This window comes from Papio anubis, chromosome 4 (genome assembly GCF_008728515.1).
Source record: "Papio anubis isolate 15944 chromosome 4, Panubis1.0, whole genome shotgun sequence".
NCBI lineage: Eukaryota > Metazoa > Chordata > Mammalia > Primates > Cercopithecidae > Papio > Papio anubis.
In genome coordinates, this window is record NC_044979.1 from 36,663,874 (window position 1) to 36,688,091 (window position 24,218).

At 34.8% G+C, this 24,218-nt stretch overlaps 1 protein-coding gene across 4 annotated transcripts in view; it reads right to left on the reverse strand.

Annotated features, from left to right (window-relative positions):
- PTPRZ1 (protein tyrosine phosphatase receptor type Z1) overlaps positions 1-24,218 on the reverse strand; it is a 193,438-nt gene that overhangs the window by 43,918 nt on the left and 125,302 nt on the right. For 2 of the 4 annotated variants that reach the window (XM_031665222.1, XM_031665221.1), the window contains exons 9-12: positions 22,454-22,638; positions 21,013-21,139; positions 14,256-14,302; positions 7,560-8,535 (exon numbers count right to left, since the gene is read on the reverse strand). In XM_031665222.1, the coding sequence (XP_031521082.1) occupies positions 7,560-8,535; positions 14,256-14,302; positions 21,013-21,139; positions 22,454-22,638 (1,335 nt within the window). Of the gene's footprint in view, positions 1-4,967; positions 8,536-14,255; positions 14,303-21,012; positions 21,140-22,453; positions 22,639-24,218 lie in introns of all 4 variants that reach the window. The other 2 variants (XM_031665219.1, XM_031665218.1) reach the window with 1 other exon arrangement.

The window sequence follows — 24,218 nt, forward strand, 5'->3', positions numbered from 1 at the left end:
ATTGGAGGATTATGTAGATCTAAGAAATTCTTCTGAAATAATGCAAGTGTAAATAATTAAAAGTCCAAATTTGGTCCTTGAGTTAATTTTAAAAGATGACACATGATTATTTTGGGGACCAGTCAGGTACATTATTGCACTAGCACTTTGAAAATCACTTTTTAACGGCCGGGCGCGGTGGCTCAAGCCTGTAATCCTAGCACTTTGGGAGGCCGAGACGGGCGGATCACGAGGTCAGGAGATCGAGACCATCCTGGCTAACACGGTGAAACCCCCTCTCTACTAAAAAAATACAAAAAACTAGCCGGGAGAGGTGGCAGGTGCCTGTAGTCCCAGCTACTCGGGAGGCTGAGGCAGGAGAATGGCGTGAACCCGGGAGGCGGAGCTTGCAGTGAGCTGAGATCCGGCCACTACACTCCAGCCTGAGCGACACAGCGAGACTCCGTCTCAAAAAAAAAAAAAAAAAAAAAAAAAAGAAAATCACTTTAACTAGAGATTATCTTCCAAGTTGTTAAAAAAGAGTTTCAGAACTGTGAGTGTCTGTGGCCAGTAACAATCCTTCCTCTTCGTTTGAGGTGTGTTCAGTGGGAAACCAAGATGATTGAGCATGAGAACAGTTTCTAACGTGACAGCATGCTGACAGTGCTACAAAAAGCCCTTATCTTATGATAAGGGCTCAAACCACATTTGAGTTTCCCGTCAAAATCTACATGCCTTCTTAGGCACTTGGCACTTTTGATGCTTAAGTAATAGGAGAGAGAGAAACTTCATTTCACTTTAAGTATTTAAGAAAATTGAGACTAATCTAAGTGCATATATATAGCATTAAATATATATCTAATTGGAGATAACTTAAGATTTAAAATAATAGCTTTCTTCCACTGACCAAGGATGGTAGCAGAAAGGGCCAGGAATTTAATCCACTAATAAAGGAAACGTATCATGCTGGACACGGTGGCCCACCCCTGTAATCCCAGCACTTTGGGAGGCTGAGACGGGCAGATCACTTGAGGTCAGGAGTTCAAGACCAGTGTGGCCAACATGGTGAAACCCCATCTTTACTAAAAAAAAGAAAAAATACAAAAATTAGCCAGGTGTGATGGCGCATGCTTGTAGCCTCAGCTACTTGGGAAACTGAGGCAGGAGAATTGCTTGAACCCGGGAGGTGGAGGTTCCAGTGAGCTGAGATCATGCCACTGCACTACAGCCTGGGCAACAGAGTGAGACTCTATCTCAAAATAAAAAAATAAACAAACAAATAAATAAATGTAATGTATCAAAGGAATATAAATGGCACACACATTTCCCAAGATGTTTGTTCTTATAACTATAAATGCATTTACTAGAAAAAATGGAATTCAAAGGCATGATTGAAAAATCATAAAACTGTATAAAAAGTGAAAATGTTCTAAGCCAACTCAGCCCTGAGTTGTAGCTAATATTCTTGTGAGAAAAACCCAAGCCTCCATTTTTAAAAACGTTAATCCTAAGCTCTGGCCATTATTTTGTGGAGACTCATCTAGAATCATCTAGTCACCTAAATAACCTGATGGTGAATGCAATGAGCATTTCCTTATAAAATTTAGAAAAACATCTTATTTTATGCACAGTTGTCTTCACAGTTTTGTCTATTGTAACTATTGTTACCTAGGTGGAAAGTAAGTGTGTCAGTAATAAATGAAAACATTCACTTAGCAAAGTCCTTGGTACCTCATATAGTACAAATGGTGGTTAATATTATTATCTATATCAGTTTTTCTTGACGTGTGATCCCCAGAATAGCAGCATCAACATCGCCGTAACTTAGAAATGCAAATTTTGGGTTTCACTCAAACCACACCAAATCTTCTGAACCAGAAACTCGGTGTGTAAGGGTCAGCAATTTGTGTTTTGACAAGTCCTCCAGTTGATTTTGATCTATGTTAAAGTTTGAGAACCAGTGATGTAGATTAATACATGCACGAAGTAAGCTTATATAATTATGCAGGTCTTCAATGGCCACAAATTTTCAAAGCAACATGTATATGGGTGTATATATATATATATATATAATTACATATTTCATTTATATATGTATAGCATACATATATATGAGATATGTCCAATCATATATGCAACATATATGTAAGATATATAGTGCATTATATATGTAAATACACCATATACACATATTTATATACAGGCACTGTATATAAAAAATACACACACATGCACACACATGTAGTCTTGTGTATAGACTTTTCTCAAAAGTGCTCTGGGATATTTGATCTTAAATCCTTTAGTTAAGGAGTCAGAATGATCAATCTATGGCATGAAACCTAGTTTTTACACAAGATGGGATATCATATGAAAGCACAATCAGCTGGTTGCTTTGTGTTTTATAATGAGGAACTAATTGTACTGATTTTGTTTTTATTTGAGACTAAAATATCTGTTTTTGTATGGCTCAGTAATATACAGGAGTTACCTAAATTAAAAGATTTAATTTACTGGTAATTAAGAAATAAAAAACTAAGATTAACATTTTAAAATATGTTTTGAGAATAAGATAGTATAATTTTGGTGTTACAATTTAAGCATTACATTTATTTAATTGGTCCCCAACATGAAAGCATAGTCTTTAAGAGAGAGACACCAATAACACATTTCCAGGCTCAGTTTTGTATTTACTCATGTGACCTGGATCAAATAATCTAGTATCTTTGGGTCTCAGTGTACTCATTTATAAATTGTGGATACTAACATTTGCCTTATCTATAGTATTTTGAAGAACATATCCTGTAAATTGTTCTGCATTCTAGAAATACACCATAAAATTTTAAGTTTTAGAGCTAGTCTGCATGCATTTGATGAAGGGATATATTCAATTATTGGATAAGACAGACTACATATGATTTTATAGATACAGTTTTAAAAATAGGCCAGAATTTTCCCCTAATCTTGTTTGATCTTATTTACTTCACTAATTACATTACTTGATAATGTTGGATGTCATATTCTTATTGTTTTATCCTAATTAGTGGGAGAACATACTCTTGATAATTAAATAAATCTAATTAGTGCACTGAAGAGAAACTCGTTAAGCTTTAGTCAATAATTTTAGGTTTAGCATCTCATTATATATATCTTTCTATAATAGTATAGTCTAGCAAGAACATATCAATGTCACTACCTGGTAAAATAGACGGATTCCTGATATTTTCTTTTAGCATAAATCTAATGAAAATTAAGAAGTCACTACTATAATTGAGAACAGATAACAGTTCATATATATGACAGCACTAATGACTACAGTGACCTATGGATTCATTATTCATTCTCACATATCAGCATTTAAGTGTTTAAAATGCAATGTTAAATAGGTATCAATTCATAATACAGAAAAATTTCTCTATCAAAATGTACAAACTTTTAATTGCTGCTGCACTGAAGAAAAAAATATATAACTAATTCAAAAGATGAAATAGCAAAGAGGAAAAATATCCTAATGAGACTGATGTCTATGTTCTGCATTACAAATATTCATTTTTATACAATGAGTGCATTTCGTTACATTAGCCTATCGTTTAACTTACTGTTAAGATTTAAATAGTTTCATTATTAAATTTCAAAATACCTTCACATTTAATAAAAGCAAATTATAAAATTCTTATGACCAATTCAATGAAAGTATTAATTTTCTATACTTAATAGAATTGAACTTCCCTCTTCTTTCCATTGGCATTTAGAGCAGACATCTGTATTATATACACTGCACATAATCTGCTCTAAGAAACATCTGGTCAGTAACCTAATTTGCATAAAATACATTCACAAATGAAATTCATTTCTACAGAAAAATGTTTCGTGTTTTACATCTTGCCATACAATACCTATATATACTGTACATATTAATGCCCTTTATTTAACTTAAAAAGGTGTGTAACAAACAGCAGGCATAAAGTAAAATGTATTTTGATGGTTTACACTGCCCTCTTTAGGCAACGTTAAGATAAAGAAAGAAAAAAAATTAAAAATTTTTTAACTTCATCATTAACTCTCAAAACTTAGTAATAAAACTTTTTTTTAAAAAAAAAAGCTCCCCGGCCGGGCGCGGTGGCTCATGCCTGTAATCCCAGCACTTTGGGAGGCCGAGGCGGGCGGATCACAAGGTCAAGAGATCGAGACCATCGTGGTTAACACGGTGAAAACCCCGTCTCTACTAAAAATATAAAAAAATTAGCCGGGCCTGGTGGCAGGCACCTGTAGTCCCAGCTACTCGGGAGGCTGAGGCAGGAGAATGGCGTGAATCCGGGAGGTGTCACTAGACACAGCTTGCAGTGAGCCGAGATCGCGCCACTGTACTCCAGCCCGGGCGACAGAGTGAGACTCTGTCTCAAAGAAAATAAATAAATAAATAAATAAATAAATAAATTAATTAATTAAAAAAATAATAATAATAAATAAAGCTCCCCAGGTTGATATGAATGTGCAAATTAACTAATTCCTTTCTATGAGGGTGTGTCAGAGAGAAGTGCTTATGTTACATTACCCTCAGATTTAATAATTCATTTTATAATTAAATATAATTAGTTTACAACTTATTTTAGAACAAAAGTATGAAAATTAAAATCATCTAAAATAGCATACTCTGATCTTATTTTAAAAGCAGAGTACTAAAAATGTATTATGCAAACAGAATTGCCCCCACCCATAAAAGGCATCCTGTAGAGTATGAAATATTGACAATAAATAAAAATTGTTTTGTTTGGAGAGAATCAAATTAAAAACCAAAACGTGTTAAACAATTGTTTGAAATAGTAAATAAAATTATACTTTAGAAACTGGAGACTGATTTCTTGAATGTTTTGATTTTAAAAATGATGATGTACCATTTTACCAAATTTCTATCTGTTCATAATTTTTGTTTTACTTTTAGAGCAAGCAAACCACCACACCTCAATCTGTCCTTCTGATCCATAACTAACCTGCCTCTGAAACGTGGAACACTTCTGAGTTCTCGCTAGTAACAGATGGTGTTGGGGACTGTGGGAATCCAGGAGTTATTTCTGAGTCACCTGCTGCCAGGATCCCATCAGCATCTTTTTCATTAGTGTCTGGAAAACTGAAATCTGTGGAAGTCTCATTCTCATTAAGGCTATCTGAGGTACCTTGCCCTGATCCACTTTCTTCATCACTTGTCAGAACTGCCCATGCTTTAGATTCAGGGCTGAGAGGAAGCAGAGCACTACCAGTCTGAATGTCATTTTCCTCTTTTCCATCATTGTGCTTTTGGGATAGCCCATTTGCTGATGGTGATTTACCAGGACTTCTGTCCACACCAGTTTGACTGTCTGAGGATACACTTGTGACTCTATTATCTTCTTCAGAATTCTCAGATAGTGAATGTGAGACTGGATTATTCTGATCCATAAGATTGTTTTCGTGGGTGTCTGAATCATTCATTACCTTTTCCTGTGATTCTCTATAGGATGAGCATGACATACACTTATGTATGGATAGGCCATCACTATCTCTGTCATCATCATCATCATCACCATCATCATCATCAGTGTCACCATCTTCACCACCACCCACTAAATCGGCATCAGATCTGGCACTATGACTCAGCTCAGAAGTTGCCTTAGAAGGAAACAGCAACTTGGTTGTGGTTACAGAACCATCTCTGTTGGGAGAAACAGCTGTAATGGCAACATGCCCATTTCCTATAGGAACAGAATGATCAGTAGATACCAACGTATCAGAAGCAACTGTTGGAATACCAGCAAATACCTTATCAGTAACAGAACTTTTGGTGGAGGTTAAAATTTCATCGGAATGTATAAACTTATTTATTAGTGTATTTAATTGTTCATCAATTGATAAAACAGGTGTAGCAAATTCATGCCTTCCTTTTGGGGGATAGGCCTGCTTAATCTCCAAATTGGCCGTTTGGAACAACTCATCATTACTGTACAAAGAAGGTACCACTTGGTGGGAACTTTCACTTTTAAACAAAATTGGTTCGTATTTCTCACTTGCATAAGAAATGGTCAAACCTTGAAGTGAAGCAGAGTGCATATGAGAAGTAGGCGACACATCAAAACCTGGTACAGATGTAGAGTGCAGCATGTTTTCACTTGAAGCAGAATTTGATACAATGAGATGCAATATTGTAGAACTAATTTTATCAACCTTGGGGGTTTCAACCAATATTGGATCACTAGACACAGCTGGAAGAACAGTTTTAAGCAAGGTGTCAACATCAGAAGCCTGAAAGGAAGGTTGTAGCAATATTTCAGTACTAAAAGAAGCTGAGGTCTCATAAAATAAGAGCTGAGTTGAAGGAGATAACATTTCACTAGAAGCAGGGTCAGAGGATGCTGGCTCTGAGTTTGCACTAAGCACAGGTTTAAGTGAAGTATCACCAGATGCTTGAAAGACAGTATATGTAGGTTGAACTGAAAAGTTATTTTCTGGAACTTGACTAATCTCATGATCAAAAACCTTAGTGGTAGTATGAGCAAGGGACCCTGGAAACATGCCCTTGGTGCTAGAAATGGAAACAGAGGTTTCTTGTAAAGATGCATTCAACTTATTTACATTATCATGCATGTTGGGCATGACTGTGCTTTCAGAAGGGTAAACCATCTCATTGAAAGAAGGAATTTGCAGTTCAGTCTCATTTCCATATATTATTTCACTTTTAGAAAGCGCCTTATTATCATCACCAAACACAGATGTTGTATGTGTAAATTCAGCTACAGAAACAGGTGAAGAAATGTTAAGGGCTGTTAGCCCATCTGTGTCAGGTAAAAGAAATTCACTATCAGAAGAGTCTCCAGACCATTCCCCATCACCAGAGAGGGCATGAGTAGGCTGCAGTAATGATGCAGTTGGGGTAATTAACGAAGACTTAGGTATTGGTATATGGCTAGGGCCACTAAATAAGGAACCCTGATATGTTACACCCACAGAATCATGCACAGGTATTGCAGAACTGTAAGAAACAGTGAAGATATGTTGGGAGCCCTCGTTATTAGAAAAGGCATAAGAAGGTTCAGGCCCTGAAGAATGTGCATGCATCATGGCATCACTGCTGGGTGGTTCAACTTGAGAAAACATAAGCGTTTTATAAAGAACACCAGATTCACTACCAAATTCCAGCGTCTCTGAAGCAGCATGAGTAGTGGTCAGATGTGACAGCACATCAGAATACTGAACAAGGCTGGGCTCTAATAGCAAATCACCCCCAGCCACTGGCAGAGAAGCATGCAAGGGCACCTTATCACTCTTGGCAGCTGAAGTAACTTGTGGAAGGATTTGAGAAACTGTATGCAGATGGCGAAACAATTCACTACTGAAGGAAGCAGAGGAAAATGGAAGCAAAGGTGCACCATCATAGGAAGACAGGACGGATTCAAATGACACATCGACACTGGGAAATACAGGCGTAGCATGCAAGGCCGAATCACTACTTGAAGCAGCAGGGGTAGTGTTGAGGATCTGATTGTCAAGCAACAAAGGGGTGACTAGAGGAAAGACTTCACTACTGTAGGAAGGTTGAAGAGGTGTCTCACCATTGTATACCGGTTGGGTTGTCTGCGAGCGTACCACATTGACCGTGGAGACCAAATCCTGTTGTCTGGAGGATGGGGTAAAAGCATGAGGTGTTACCTCAGTTGGGAAGTAGGCAAAGGTAGAATAATGTGGCATTTCCAGATCTGTAACTGAGGGACCCTGTGACATCACTGGGCCTGCAGAAAAGGACTTGGTTGTCTTCTCAGATTCATCAACACGTATCTCAGTGTAATTAGTCTGGAGAAAGCTCTCTCTGCCTGATCCAACATCGGGCTGTGCTGTTACATCTGTAAGGCTAGGAAACCACACATTTCCCTCCACAGAAGGATCCTTTAGTGATTCTTCTGAACCTGATGAAGTTGAATCTTCAGAAGCATTTCTAGCAGATTCTGGTATAAGGACGTCGTATGTGATTGTCTCTGGGTTTTCGGAGGAAAATATATACCCTTGGGATATGTTCTCAGAGATGAATGGGATAGCGGAAGTTGCGGGACTGGAGCCTGAAGAATCATCAGCTCCAGTATCAAGCTTGAAACTGGTCAACAAACTCTCCTCCTCATATTCTGTTATAGAAACTGTATTTAAAGATTCTGCAGTCCCCGACAAGTTCATATGTGGAGATCTAAGAACAGTTTTAGAGCCATCATTTAAAGAGGCTGAAGTACCTTCCACTGTGTGAGGTGGCAGTTCAGTTACAGTCTGAGAAGTCAAGGAAATATCTTTTTCTGTGGCTAATTTAGTGATTGGTTGGGAAGTGGAATTTAAAGATGTGTTGGGAACATCACCCTTTCCAGAGAATTCACTTCCTCTTGTTGGGGATCGGTTAGTCTTGGCTTCATTATATTTCGTCCTTATGCGATTGTAGTGTGTTGTGGTAGAAATCTGGGGTTCCTTTTTCCTGATTTGATTTGTGGCACTATCTCTACCAGGATTCACAACAGCGTCTTCTTCAACGTCTTTTCCCTTTTTCTCCTCCTTTGAAAAGCAAACAAGATTTAATGAGTCATAAGGAAATAAGAGAAAAAATCTTCATAATATCTTATACTGCCAATCATCACTTGTGGTACCCTGGGAACTTCTTATCCTCATAAAACACCATCCTGTACAATGCATGCTTCTAACCTACAACCTTTATCATCCACTCTCCAGAGAAATAATTAAACGTAATGAAAACACCTAATTCATGGCTGCCTTTATTTTAATGCTATGGAAAGAAGTGGTTAAATGAATAGATACCACATATTTAAAAGGAAGACACACTGTAGTTATTTATTGACAGTGTTATTTATATGGTATTTATTTTGTTGTTTTTATATTTCTTCGTTCATCAGGCATCAAGGTAAATAGCCATTGTAGCTTATTGTAATAAGAATTGGTGATGAAACTATTTCAAAGACCAAAGTAGTTGAACATTCAGAATACTTAATAATATATTTTTAGAACAAATCATAATTTTAAGGTCATAATAAAGGGAAGATTTAGAAGAACTAAAAGAGGTGTTTGGTTTTATTTTCCCTTTTTAAAAAATATTTTCCACTTAAGACTTAGGCAGATACTTCAAAGGCAACTTGTCAAAGTATGATTCTACTCCTAGTTTTTAAATTTTGTGTTTCCCTTAGACTCACCAATCAGGAGGCTGAATCTTCCACGCAATGACCGGGGAAGACTTCTAGTCTTCTGACTAGAAGTCAACCAAGACCTATGCTTTCCCTCTCTCTCTCTCTCTCTCTCTCTCTCTGTGTGTGTGTGTGTGTATGTGTGTGTATATACACACACATACACACACACAAAAAAACTGGGCATATTATATCTAACTATATACCTATATACTTAGAAATCTCAATTGTCAAAGTTATCAAGATTTTTTTTTAAGTTTATGTGGGACATGATTTTGTCAGTATCTTTGTACCCAACAACTTGTTAGAATTGTCATTTATTTGATCATCTATTAGATATTTTAAGGCCATGTTACTTAAAAGAAGAAAAAAATTACTGAGTACAGCCATTGAGAACTTGACCCTTATCAGAAGAAAGAATCTGAATCTTAACCATGTGTGCTCATGAGCATGAGTCTTACACATGGAAATCTGCACTGTATGAAACACACGATTCCAAGCTTAATGATGGCCTCATTATTTACAGTTTAATTATTTGGCTGGTTGTATTTTCTGAAGCATATGTGACAACTCTAGGAAGTTAGTGCACTTGATCTGAATTATATTGCGTACCAAAAATAGCTACTCTCTCAGATTCCCTTGACAAATTTCCTTACAAGTAGTCAGTATTCTTCAAGAAGTTTTACATTCTGTGTGATACCTTGTTCACAAGGACCACCTGAGAGATTTTGCCAAATAATTTCCTAAATAAAATATTCCCATAATCTACAAACCTAAAAACTTCATGCAAAAGGAAATAAGAATAATTTGCCTTGACTTGCTTTTAGGGAAAATTGGTTGGTGCCAATTATCTCTTCTTTCCTTAGAAGTTCTCATAAATATTTGTTTTATAATTTGATCCAGAGTTTTGCTGAGGATCAATATTAAGCTTGGCAGTGTGGAGTTTCTAAACTCTGCCTTGCTTTTGCAAACCTAAATATTTGCCTAGTTTTCTGGTATCACTCCACACTCTTTCCCTCTACCAAAACTCTGTTCAAACCTTCATTTTCCTGTCCTTTCCTCCTATTTTCAGCAGATGGCCTTCCTGTTTACAGGGAAAAGAAGCCACTAGTCAAAAACACACTTCTTCCTAACACTAAAAACAGGGGCCAACCAAGTTCCCCTTGCCCCTCCTGTCCTGTTAGAACTAAAGAGTTGTTTTCCTTCCTTTCTAAAGCTAATTCCCACTTCTGTGGTTTAGATCTATTCCCTATCATGAACCTGAGAATTGAACGTAATTGAGTAGTTCAACCTATTTTGTGTTTCCAATTTGTTTTCTCAAATCCTCAAACAGATCATTCTCATCAGCTTAAATCAACTCCGATCTCTCTTATTTAAAGGGAACACAAAGGAAAACCTCTAATTCACCTTCTAGTTATCATTCTACTTCTCATCTCTCCTTCACAGCAAAAGTTCCCCAAAGATATGTCACCTGTTTTCTCTATATGATCTAACAATGTCTCTTGACTTCCACCATACTATTACATTTCTTTCTCTTTGCTTACATTTCCACATAAACATACTTTATCATATCCTCCTATAAGCAATGTAAATTTTCATAAAATTTTTATTATAATATAATGCTACACACCTCTTCTTGTTACATATTTGGGAAAAAAACTATACACACATCAGATACAAATGAGTTCTATAACTTTATGAGGTTCAGAACCTCTCAGAACCTGGTGAAGGTGATTAGACCTTCATTAATCCTATCCTACCATATCTTGTTGATCTCTAAAAGGTCACATTGGCTGTGTCAACATTTTAAGAAGAACATATCATTCATGCCCTATGATTACTTTATTCATATCTGACTACAAATATTTTAACACTCTTTCCTACAATTTCTTTATGGAGTTATTGTGACTCTTTCTTCCACTGTAGTTTCGATCTGTGTCATATGTTATCCTTCACAACTTCATTTAAAAAATTTAGTGTGAATCCATGATCATGCTACAGATACTTTGTCTTGGAAAGTCATACATTTCCTTTTGGAGAGGATCTAAGAAATATCCTTCAAACTCTTTTTTTCTATATTCAGGAATTGAAAGTCATTATGAATACATTCCATGCATTTTCTAGCCTGTCATTCATTCCTGCATGAAGCAAAGGAAGTGAATAGTGGATTGGTTAAGCACTGTTTTCATCCCATCTCATAATCATGCTCCAGGAAGACACATTATGACACAGGTCTCTTTCGATTTGACAATATATTATTAATACAACAGTTAATTCCAATACCAAAAACTACTACCAATTTGCCAAGCCAAGCTTACCAATCATTGCTCCTGTATTCTTTATTTTAAATCCCCATCTGTGTGTTGGTAGCTGGCTCCCTCTCCCTTGGCAGTGCCAAGGATTCTTCCAGCTCAAAGAATTAGAGTGGCTGTTTCTTTGGGCCCTACCACCATGGGTAAAGCCCCACAAACCAAATAAGCCTAATGTCATAAGAATTCTTTCTCCTCCTCATTTTCTTCTAGATCATAGCCTTCTATCAACAAGTAATGACATTGATTTTTAATTCTACTCTGCCTTCTCAGGTGACTCCTTTCTCAGTGTATTGTATCTTCTCATTTTGCTTTCCACAGCCTCTCTCCACTTGTCTCCATTCTTTTCTAGGTGGGTAGCCAGAGAATGTGGTTATTCCCTGGGAGGTTCCTTACCTAACTGGTCACCACAGGATGACGCTGTCCCATTACAGAGACCACAGAACCTGCTGTGCCATTCTCTCTGCATCTTCTCCTTGCCTTCTTGCCTTTCAGATTTAGATGTAACAACAAGTCTCTGATATCATTCATCCCAAATGTACAATGCCAACCCCTTGTTTATTTGCATTAAGACTTCCCACACCTATGAATCGTCCTTTTTGATTAAATTAACCTCCATGACTCCACTTGGGTGTGGCATCCGTTTCCTGTTGGGACCTGGGCTGACGCACTGAGGTTCTTTTTTTTCTTCCTATTTAGGAACTTTTCTCTGACTACAACAAGCCAGCCTGCTCACACATCTTCACATTCTTCTCTAACAGGAAGATCTGCTTGTGTTTGTCATATATGCAAACGGTGAGACCAGAGGCACCGTGACAGACATAGCTTTAGGGACCTCTATTGTAGAGTGTATGACAAAAATAAAGATATACCTACATTATGTAAGTGGAATAAGCCAGGAACAGAAAGATAAATACTGTGTGTATTCACTCCTATGTGGAAGCTTAAAAAGTTGATCTCATAGAAGTAGAGTGTAGAATAATGGTTATTAGAAGCTGAGAAATGTAGTGGGGAGGGGGCGACAGGAAGAGATTGGTTAAAGGGTACACAATTACAGCTAGATAGGAAGAATAAGTTCTAGTGTTCGATAGCACTGTAGAATGACTATAGTTAGCAATAATATATATTTTCAGATAGGTAGAAAAAAGGATCTCAAATGTTTCCAACACAGAAAAACAGTAAATGTTTGAGATAATGGATATGCAAACTACCCTGATTTGATCACTATATACCTCATAAATATGTAGAAGTATATGTTCATTAGAAAATGGGAAATACTTAAAAATTTATATAAAGTCACATGTGTAGCCTATTCACACAGCTACATATTGTACTAAATACAATATTATAGTTTTATGTAGAAACTTACTAGTAATTAACATTGGAAGATTTTAAATAACTTTTGTAGGCTTATGGTAAAAGTTGCTTTAGTGTTAATGGCAATAGAGAAGAAAAATAACTAAACATGGATCTTGTAACTAAAGTAACTCAGCATGGATCATGAATCATGGTAATGGGAATTACTATGAAAATAATTGATCATTCCTTGGTCCTTTCTAAAAAATTTGTGATGTGTAATACATATTATGCGAGATGGAACTTAAACAGAATATCATTTACTACATGGCACCAAATACTGAAAAAAGGGCTTACATCAGTGTGTCAGACCAATTATTTGAATTAACAATTCAGCATAAATATAATATCTTTTTTCTTTTTTGACTTAATTCTGTTGATCACTTGTAGGTATGTATGTGTGTGTGTGTGTGTGTGTGTGTGTGTGTGTATATATATATATCTCCATATGCATGTGAACATGTATGTACACATACAAATAAAGATATTCTTAGCTGAAATCTATAAACTCCTGTAAAAAGGTAGACTGGTCATTTTGGAAAAATAGTCCCTTGTGATAGAGACTAGCCATAAAATGCATAAAATATCAAGATAGTTTTTACCTGTGAAAGACTTAATTGTTATTTATTGCTGGATAACAGCACTAGTTATCACACTTTTATCAGCTCCTACACAATCTATACACACGTACACAGTCATGCTATCATCAACAATAGCACCTGAACTGAATACATAATTTCAGTTATGATGAACAGCACATTAGGGCATACGATGAAATATAAAATATATTAAACAATCATTTCCTCTCTATTTAAAAAAAAATGTTAAAATTTATAGTCTCAAATATCTGTAAATTTTATCTATAAATAGTATAGACTACTCGTAGTATAAGTGTCTGTTGTCAGCACAATGTCCTTCGAGTAAAAGAATATTTATCAAATTAAATAATAAACAATTTAAATGGGCAAAAAAATATATATAGTTTATATTTTGGGCCATATTTATCATTGATCTATCAACATTGGTTATTTATATATAAACTGTAGCAATATTGAAAACTGGTTAAATATAATTTTAGTTCTTCAGAAAAATTTTGACACTAAAAAAAATTCCAGTTTATAGCTGTAGTGCATAGCTATAACTATTTTTAAAGTTCATTGTTTTTTTCTTCATCACCATTTATATTTCTTGTTTTTTAGTACTATATCAATCAAAACATCTTTCAACTTCTTCATAAGAGAATCATGTATATCAATTATGTGACTATCTATATATAAAGCTTAGCAACTAACCCCACAAACAATGAATCGTGCAACACAACTTTTATTCATGTGGCAATACCTAACACCTAAGCAACAATTCAAAATAGACCGTTGAATATTAAAACATTTAAATATAAAAATGGCTATGATACCTTGATTATTTCTTCAGTTCCAATTAATTCAGGAAAAAGATCAAGTTCTACAAAATTAAAAACAAAATTATTAAAGTTTTTATTCAACTATTTCAGCCGTTGTGGATTTACCTTTTGGTGAAAGAAAAAATTAAAAAGAACCAAAAAGTTAATGTCAGCTTTGAAAATATAGACTTTCTCACAATAAAAATTCCAAATTTTACTTTTCAACATTACTGAACACTACAACACAACACTACATAAGCTTATATGTAACTCTACCCAAATCTTGATCTCTCTCTCCCACTCCACTCCCTTCCCCATTCCTTATATATAACTCTACCCAAATCTTGATCTCTACCTCCCACTCTACTCCCTTCCCCATTCACCACTCCCCCAAGTCTGATTGAAGCTAAGAACGGAGAGGAGGTCAGTGAAACCGATAAAACTAAGTGTAAAGAAACGCAAATAATTTTTCATCAGTGCACAGTTACTTTCATCCTTAGCAGGGCTGATAAAAGCATGGCTGGGGAAATGCCAGGGATTTTCTGGAGAACTGGTAGAATTTATTTTCTTATTCAGCTACCTCTTCCTTAAGTTTCTATTTTGACTGAGGACAAATAATTATCTTTACTCCTCAAATCTGGCCTCATACCTATTTCTATACAGGGTGCTGCAACAGGTAAAATGAAGAGTGTTTTCCAGCAGGTTCCAGCCTTGCTGTCATCAAGAAGAAGTAACAGAGTGAATCTTGTGCATTCTCCCCAGGGAAACTCAGCTAATGCTGTTTACTTAAAGAATCTGATGACCAGGATCATTCAAGTCTGTTTGTCCCAACAAATCAGAATCAACATATGAATATCTCAGTGCTAAAACAGGACCTGTCAGGGAATGTCAGGGAAGACTAAGCTGGTTCTTTCTTTTCCTAAGAAGGAATCTAGCCACTCTACCACATTACTGAGGGGCCAGAGGAGAATTTTTCTTTAGTCTTGGTCTGAGCTGCCTGGGTCATTAAGAAGATGGTAAACAAAGTAACTGTGAGGTTTGAGCATTATTATAATGATGTTCTTCAAACTCCCATGGCTTTATGGAATCTCGGGCTATCACCACAATTTATGCTCTGCACTATCCTAATGCTGCTTATGTTCTATGTTTTATGTCCTCAAAGGAAATGTATACTCTATAGAAATTTCAAGGTATAACTGAACCAACATTAAATGTTTATCATACCCAGGTCTGTTTTCCAACACAAAGTTTCTTGAGTTTATTTTTATCAAGACTCCTGGGTATTAATATATTGAAAACTGTAAAATGAGAATTCACGTGAAATCTGTTAAGCATGCCTAGCTCCCAAGAAGATTCAGATAAAGTTAATACTTTTGACAACTTAGCTGTTTCAAAATTACTTAACGTAAACAACTTCCTGTAATTTAAAAAGGAAAGTACTCACTAGAGACAATCACAATCTTACTTTTAATTCTCACTTTTTTTCTTGTTAAAACTAACCATTTTATTTTGATTATTAGTGGTCTTCTTCTATTTTTCTTCCTATGAAATCCTTTCCTCACCATCTGTTCTTCATGCTCTTTATTTTTTACGTTTCCAAACTAAAGTGATTTCAATCATCTCAAACACTTGTGTTTTTGTAATCGCCATGCAAATTAATACATGTGAATTTAAAAATGAGATATAACTAAACTGTGACAGACAAATGACCTTCCATATGATTTTCTAAAAGCTATGACTAAAGAAGTTCATGCATGTAAAAAATCTTCAAATTAAGCCCATTAGACAATACCTAGTTTTACTGAAAATAATTTGAAGTGTAGCCACTCTTTTTTATAGACTTGTGAAATATTTAATGCCCATAATGGCAAATCATAATCAAATACTTGTTAGTGGTGCACATACTGTAGGTTTTTCCGCTGTTAAGAGGCTATGGAAAAAATATCAACTATTTTCCATTTGTTTCAATATGCTTAAGAAAGTGTTTAAAATTTTTTTAAAATGGTCTAACTCCACCTAACTTCATACTCTTAATGGGCAAATATAATTTTCTTATTTAATCATAATAAGGGTTGGGGAAGGGTATGTATAACTATCACGTTGAGGATTTATTTCCTTTTTTCTTCAATATTTTTAGTGTGTATTGCATTCGACTTATTTTTATCATTTTACCAGAGCATCAACTAACTATAGGGATTATGGTTTCCTTTCAGTAAATTACAATACAGGGTTTTAATCCAATCACATCCCCTAAAGAATATTAATGACTTATACTATGATTGGATTGCTGCTTATTGTAATAAAACCAATACTTTCTCTTTGGGCCTCCTTAGCTCTGGGGCAACTTGTGTGGTCCTAGACAGGTCTCTGAGCCTCCCTTCATTCCTTGGCACTCTCATGGGTGAGCACCCCCACGTGTTGGCACATTCATATTGCTGTGTATAAATCCACCTTGAAGGCTCTTTATTCTGGTTTCCAACTGGACTGAGATCATTTGAACTGACTGAAATTCCCAGGAACACTTCAATACCTCTATTTCTTAGAATCCAGAAGTCTTTTGCTGAGTCTCCTCAGAACAATTGTGAAATAAAATAATTTTGAAAGATTGTTTCTGTCTTCCTAAAGATTTTGAAGCCATAATTCTGGATCTGTTAATTCAACACCCTGAACTCAAAGTTTAGCTCTGCTGATGGGCACAAACTCTCATACTGGGTACCCCTAAACCTGCCGCTTTCTCACAAGTAATAACTGATATTTTAGTAACCACTGGTGGGAGTCAGGCACTACTGATATATTAAATAGTTCAAAAATTATACTGATTTATAGAATCCTCTCTGTTCATCAAAATAGACTCCAGAAAGGATAGAAAAAGTCTGATAGTGAAGAACTAGCAGTATTTTTGTTTTGAGTGAACACTTAAATTCACATTTTTGTAATAACTGAACAAAAACTGTTGACTCATTCTGGTTTTGTTTTAGGACACAAGTAATGTTAGATTAAAAAAGCACATTAGGAACACATTAATTTTTTATAGCACAAAAAAGCAACACTGATGTAGGTGAGCAAGCAAGGCTTATTTAATTGTTTGAAGATAAGCCAAGTTTCACAGTGCACAAAATAAAAGCAGTGTAGATCGCAACTGCTTCAAGCTGTAATTCTGCATATAATAGTGTAATAACACTAATAGGAAGGATGGTACAGGTAGAGTAAGGACAGATGCATGGTGACTTAACAAATTGTTATACAACTGAAATCACACAGTAACAAGAAAACTGTTGATTTAATTCATCATGTATTTAAATCTAACACATGTAATTATCAAGGCCCTAAAACATGTACTTAAATAATCCCTCCATAACTGTATGTTAATTAGCTCTATCTTATATAAGAGAAATAAACATAATTAACTTAGTAACAATAACATAAATATATTTATGAAATTATTTATTCATAAATATAATTCTCTAAGAAGTCTTTTAAAAGAATATACATTTCTTTTTAACACTAAAGAGGCTCCTTGACAAATTTAAATTAATTTCCGAATGCAAACTTACACATTTTTTAAAATGGCAATTTGAAATAATACTTAATGTGCATTAGTTTATGGTGATACTTTTGTACACAAGTGTAATTAAAAGGTACAAAGAATAATGTAAGCAAATTGTTAATTTAAATGCACAGTTTTATCAAATTTAGGAAGTTAAAGGCACTATTTGGAAGACTGAGTTTTTCTTCAGGGAAACTGATTAAAATATTTGAAATCTGGCTGGGCACGGTGGCTCACGCCTGTAATCCCAGCACTTTGGGAGGCCGAGGCAGGTGGATCACGAGGTCAGGAGTTCCAGATCAGCCTGGCCCACATGGTGAAACTCTGTCTCTACTAAAAACACAAAAATTAGCCAGGCATGGTGCTGAGTGCCTGTAATCTCAGCTACTCAGAAGGCTGAGGCAGGAGAATCGTTTGAACCTGGGAGGTGGAGGCTGCAGTGAGCCAAGATTGCACCACTGCACTCCCGCCTGGGTGACAGAGCGAGACTCCACCTCAAAAAAAAAAAAAAAAAAAAAAAAAAAAAAAAATATATATATATATTTGAAATCCATCAAAGAATGAGAGCAGTTATAAACTACCATCTTCATTTCTTTTTAACAAAAGCAATAAACAATACAATATTTAGTAAATAGTTTATCCTAAATAATAACAGAATAATTAAATAGGCTACATTACAGTTACCAAGCTAATAAAACAGCATGATTAACAGAACCAAGTGGTAGTAATAAAAACCATGAAATAAGCAGCAAACTCAAAAGCCACTTACATCTATATTAGTCACAAAAATAATAAAATTCACAAATCTTGTAGGCACCAAACCTGTTTTACCAAGCCACAAGATAGTATTACTGTCAAGACTTTCATTGGGATATATTTACCAAAGAAACAATAGATAAGACAATGTAATTTCAATACTGAATTGTAAATACGTGGATAAAAATGCCATTGCAGCCTTTCAGATGAGAAAGAATAACTCCTAAGAGAACCAATTTTTTTTTAATAAAAAAATAGGATAATCCCAAACTTTGCAGGAACAGGCTTTTGATGCAGGAATTTTTGGTAGAAATAATAGGGAATAATCTACTTAAGTTTGTAATCCTTGGCTTTTAAGAGGCATAGCATATCAAAACATCAAATCAAATACCATCTTTTACTAACACAGCATTACTATACAAAATGCCTTAAGAGACTGAGGCATCCATGGAGATTTAATGGTGTATCCAAACAAACATCTCATTATTACAATGTTCAATAGTGTCCCGGTCCTTTAAATAAACAGAAATTTTAAGTTATAATAATATTTATTATTTAGTACAAATGTGAAAATACAACAAATGATAGAAGAATATTAGACTTTGTGCCAATATAAAGTCAGTTTTACAGGATCACTCAGAAATCACTTATGGAGAAAATACATATTTAATCTGTTTCTTTCATATGCAATAAGTTTCTCCAAAAAAGAAAAAGACCAAAAAAATTCAGAACGTTTAAAGCTTTGGCATAGCGAATAAAGTAGGAAACAGTGTAAAAATAAATGGGTAAAAGTAGTAATTTTTTGCCAACTCCTGAGAAATTATTTTATGTATGAAATTAGAGTAGCATAATTAAATCAAGGTAACAAAACTGAGTGAATGTGTTCAATATACTTCATACTCAAAATGCATAAATAAGGGTAGAAGAGATTTTTGTATATGCCATATTTCAATCAATTCACATATCGTGCTGGTCGACATGATCAAAGTTATATGGCTAAAGGTGTCATTTTCTGGATAGCTCATTGTGGGGAACTTTGGTGAGGGTTGCCATGCAATGGTGTGGTGTGATATGGCATAGTTAAAATCACGGTCAGTTATTTTGATACTCACCTTTCAATAAGACTTAGAGCTCACATTCCATTAAAAAATAACCTGATTTTGAAAAACAACGCTAAATAAAGGCAATAAGAAAGATGGTTATACCCAGGCCATGAGGCAGGTCATAAGAAATATTAAATAATGATATTGCCATCATGGTAGTAGTAATATTCATTAGTTATTAATACCAAGTTGGGAGATACCTTGGCAAGTTTTATAGCCTGTAGTTTGGAATGATGAGTACTACAATATCTGATGCTCTGACATATAGTCTTTAACTTAAAAAGTCAACTAGTAAGAACAGCTATAGTAAGGTGATCAATGAGCAATTACTTTATTTAAGCTCATGTTGGATTAAAGTCCCTGCTACAGCATTTAGACAGCAATGCAAACCGCGCACATCAGTTTTCCTGCCATAGGTAAAACTGAAATAGGCTATAATTAATATAATTTGTAACCATTCACTTACATTAAAATTTGTAAAAGTTTCAATGAGTAGGCTCCTAATATGGATGACCAAAGAATATATATATATTTATGTATGTATGTATGCAGATGTATGTGATTATACATATGTAGATGTATATATACATATATATATACTTCTAGTCTATTATTTAAAACTGCTTATACTAACAAGAGGAACACTAACTTAATAATTTTAAACTGTCAAATTATGATGGTCAGCATTTGATTCAGTTATTGCATATGCTCTAAGATCAAAAGATTTTCCCATATATTTAGAGAAGGTGCATGCAAATAAAACACAAGTAGAAACAACTTTTACTTGTCTTGTTTTTGGGAAAGAGTAAGGGCAATCAACCAAGAGGAAAACACCCCACTCCCTATAACCAAACTATAAAAAGTAGAAAAATAGATCTAAGACAAACTCTTGAGATGCTTTGTATAGATATTTGAAAGTATCTCACATTGTATAGATATTTGAAAGTACCTCACATGGCCTTAGGATCATGTATATACTTACTACATAATGCTTTGGGGGCTGAAAAAAGGAAATAAATACAAATTAAACCAACTCTTAATTATCCAAAATAGCAGTCTCAACATTTACATAATAATTTTCATTTAATGATCATTACAATATTATAAATATGTTTAGTCGTTCTTATTTTACAAATGGTAAACTCCAATACTAAGGATAAATTTACTTATTGTCCTGCACCAGACCTGCTGAATGAGAAATGAGTCCCGTGCCTCAAAAAATTACCTGGCAATCCAGACTTAAGAGAAAATCACTTTGCCTTTTGGCTAAAAGAATATAAAGTTAGAGAGAAAGCATCAATGCATACAGCAATTAAACTAACCTCATTTATTGAGCTAATATACAGATGTATCTGGCGGTACTTACCAGGATTATCAGTAGGCATGTCGACAATCAGTTGGTCGCTGTATTTTCCATATAAGCCATTAGTGCATATGGCTACTATTTGAAGAACATAACTCATATTGGGTAGCAAATTATTGAGAATAGCACCCTAAAAGAAAGATGTTAGTAATTATACAAATGTTATTCTCATAGGACTACTAACACACTAGGTATCTTTCCTAGAAAACTTTTTCTCACTGGTCCATGGAAAATACTTCTACTTTATTAACCTAAGGAAAAGTTTATGTAATGTTGCTTAAACTTGTGATATTTGTGAATTATGAAGAACTGGAAAACTAGGCTTTTTTTTTTTTTTTTTTTTTTTTGCTTTTTAAAAATCAGATTTAGTTTTAGGAAGTTTCATTTTTAGCCAGAACTCATCAAATTCATAAATGAGTACCACAAACTAAAAATTAATATTTTAGACAAATAAATGGGGAGCATGTGCAAATAAGGAGCAATGTGAAGAAGTGAACAACTAAGTTATCTCTTTTTCTTGACAATATATATGCAAGAACAGTAATATAATTACCTTCTTCACATAATTATGAAATAAACATATTTATTATCATTTATTTCACAGATCATTGTGTCTCCATATTCTAGGCGACTGAATTAAAAGATTACTAAAATTTTATCCATTTTGTCCACATGATATGAAACACAATTAACAATGAGTTTTTATTTAAATGCAGCTTCCCAGGACTTGCAGGACTCTAGGACTCTAGGTGCCTGAGGCAGAGTCCAGTGTCCTTGAACCTGCAGTGGGGACTTTCTGGACCGACATCCAGATGAAGGTTTGTCAACTACACCCTAATCTATGGCCAACACTCCCCTACCAGAGCAAAGTTTAATACTGACACGTTCAGGCCACAAAAGGAATCTGTACTTATTCGCACGCGCTGGTGGAGGGAGGCAGGGGTGGATCTTTTTGTAACAAATTTTGTCTTACATCCCCAAAGTTCTGACCCAATCATGACTTCCCAGCTGTTACCTGAAAATTTTTTGGTACAACAAAGAGGACTTGTATGTCCCCTACTCTACTCTTCCTGTGCTGATCTAGCATAGTGGAAGACACAATATAAAATGTATCAGGGCACTGAGATTCTGGCCCTATTCTACAACTGCAATCTTAAGAAAGGCCATACTAAATGATCTCCAGTTCATAAGTCATATGTATCTACTCTATAATGTTATTGTTGGTAAAGTTATGTTGTCCATTTAATTAAATGTAACTTTTGACATAATTTAGTATAGCTTCTAATTTAAAAAATTTTTTTAATTTAAAAATACTCAGCCCACCCCACCTTCACATAAAGTCTAAAAGTAATGGAAGAAAATAATGTATAACCATTTGTAAGTTCTTACCTTGGAAATTAAATTATAATGTTACCATATGTAAAACAACTGATCATATAGTTACCAAGTCTTGATAGCCATCTGTCAAAAATTCATGCTTGGTTTGGTCCTCTCCATCCAACTGCTGGTACAAAACTGCAAACTTCTCAATCATGGTATCATAAACGACTCGAGGCCGTTCCCATGTAACAAGAAGGCTGGTATAATTCTCTGGGTCAGCCTGAACATTTTCTGGTTCTGAACTACAAACTTCAGAGAGAAAAAAAAGTACAGCTGTTGATAGAACTTAGCCTTGAGGACTTGAATAAATAAAACATATTCTATAAAAATTTTATTGTGTTTTATTTCAATATAAAGTAAAAAGTTACACTTTTCCACTGTGGAGATTTTGCTTATTCCATTTCCTATATCTAAAACACTCTTTCCTCCCCTCTTAACTCTATCTGTTCAAATCCCAGCTTTCCATTCTGGAAAGGTCTTGGTCAAATGCTACCTCCTTCATTACACACACTAATCTCTACTGAAGTGATCTCTGTCACTGTCAATCATCTATTTTATCATTATTACTGCATCATTTGCATACTTCCATATTATTTTTTCCTGAACGAATCTTGTCTCCTCTAGTGGATTATAAACATAGGAACTATAGCTCTGTAGTTCTATATTGCCTAGAACATTGTTTTGAATATATTTGGCATACAGATTCATTCTTAGAAATAAATGAACAAAGAATATCTGCAAGTTCATGGTGACTTAATTTCTCTTGTTTGGTACCTGAAAATCTGTTCAGTTCAGGGTGTGGATAATTTCAGTTATGAAAGACATACTATTATTGGAACATTTTGTTCTTAAAGAATCCTCGAACTAATTAAAAATTCCCAACCAAAGAAAACCTAAAATTGCCATTTCAGTATTTTTCAGATGTGCTGACAAAAATCCCATTTTGTTATCATAAGTAAATTAAGAAAATAATTTTAGGGAATTAAAAGACTTGTTTGTTTCATCTGAAAAAACAGTATTATGAGAAATCATTCAGAGACTTATTAAAATGAATTCAGGTCCATGCTGGGAATCAAGCCCCAAAATTAGTCCCATCAGAGAGTGCTCTGGTACTTTCCAAAATGCATTTCTAATGTGATAGTTTGGACTAATTTGGAGAAGAAAAACTATAACATTTTATGGTATTTTACTAATGAAGCAGAGTAACAGATATCTCTTCACAGGCCAGACAGATTTGCAAAGTAGAAGGAGAGAAAGATCTCTCAGGCTGAATATTAATTAATATACTTACAGAATCTGGTCTTTGTTTTCAGGTGATACCTGAAGTTACAAAGCCACTCGATGAGAGCATGTGGTAGACTTAGGTAAATCAGTCATCACTGATACAAAAACTACAAGGACTCAAAAATATGTTAACAGCTGCCGCCGATTATGACCAAAATGCCTTCTCTCTGCTAGTCTGCAGTTCACCTCCTGAACACAGGAGGGCACCCACAACTAACAATTGGTCTTACAAATGGAAACAAATTTTACATATATTTAGTAGTCACAATTTTTAGCATATGTACAATATGCTAGCAGTGGTATAGCATATGTACCATATGTACAGTATGCTGGCAGTGGTACAGAAATGATTTAAAAAATATGAATATATATATACCTTTTAAATACGTGAATAGCTTTATATCAGTTAGAAATTATTTTTCACTTCAAACCTTTGATGTTATTTTTTGTTTAGGGAGGGCTTAGGTTGGGGTGTTCCTTTAGAAATAAAAGAAAAATTATTTCATTATCAAAAAACACGAATTCAGAATGAGAGAATGTATTTT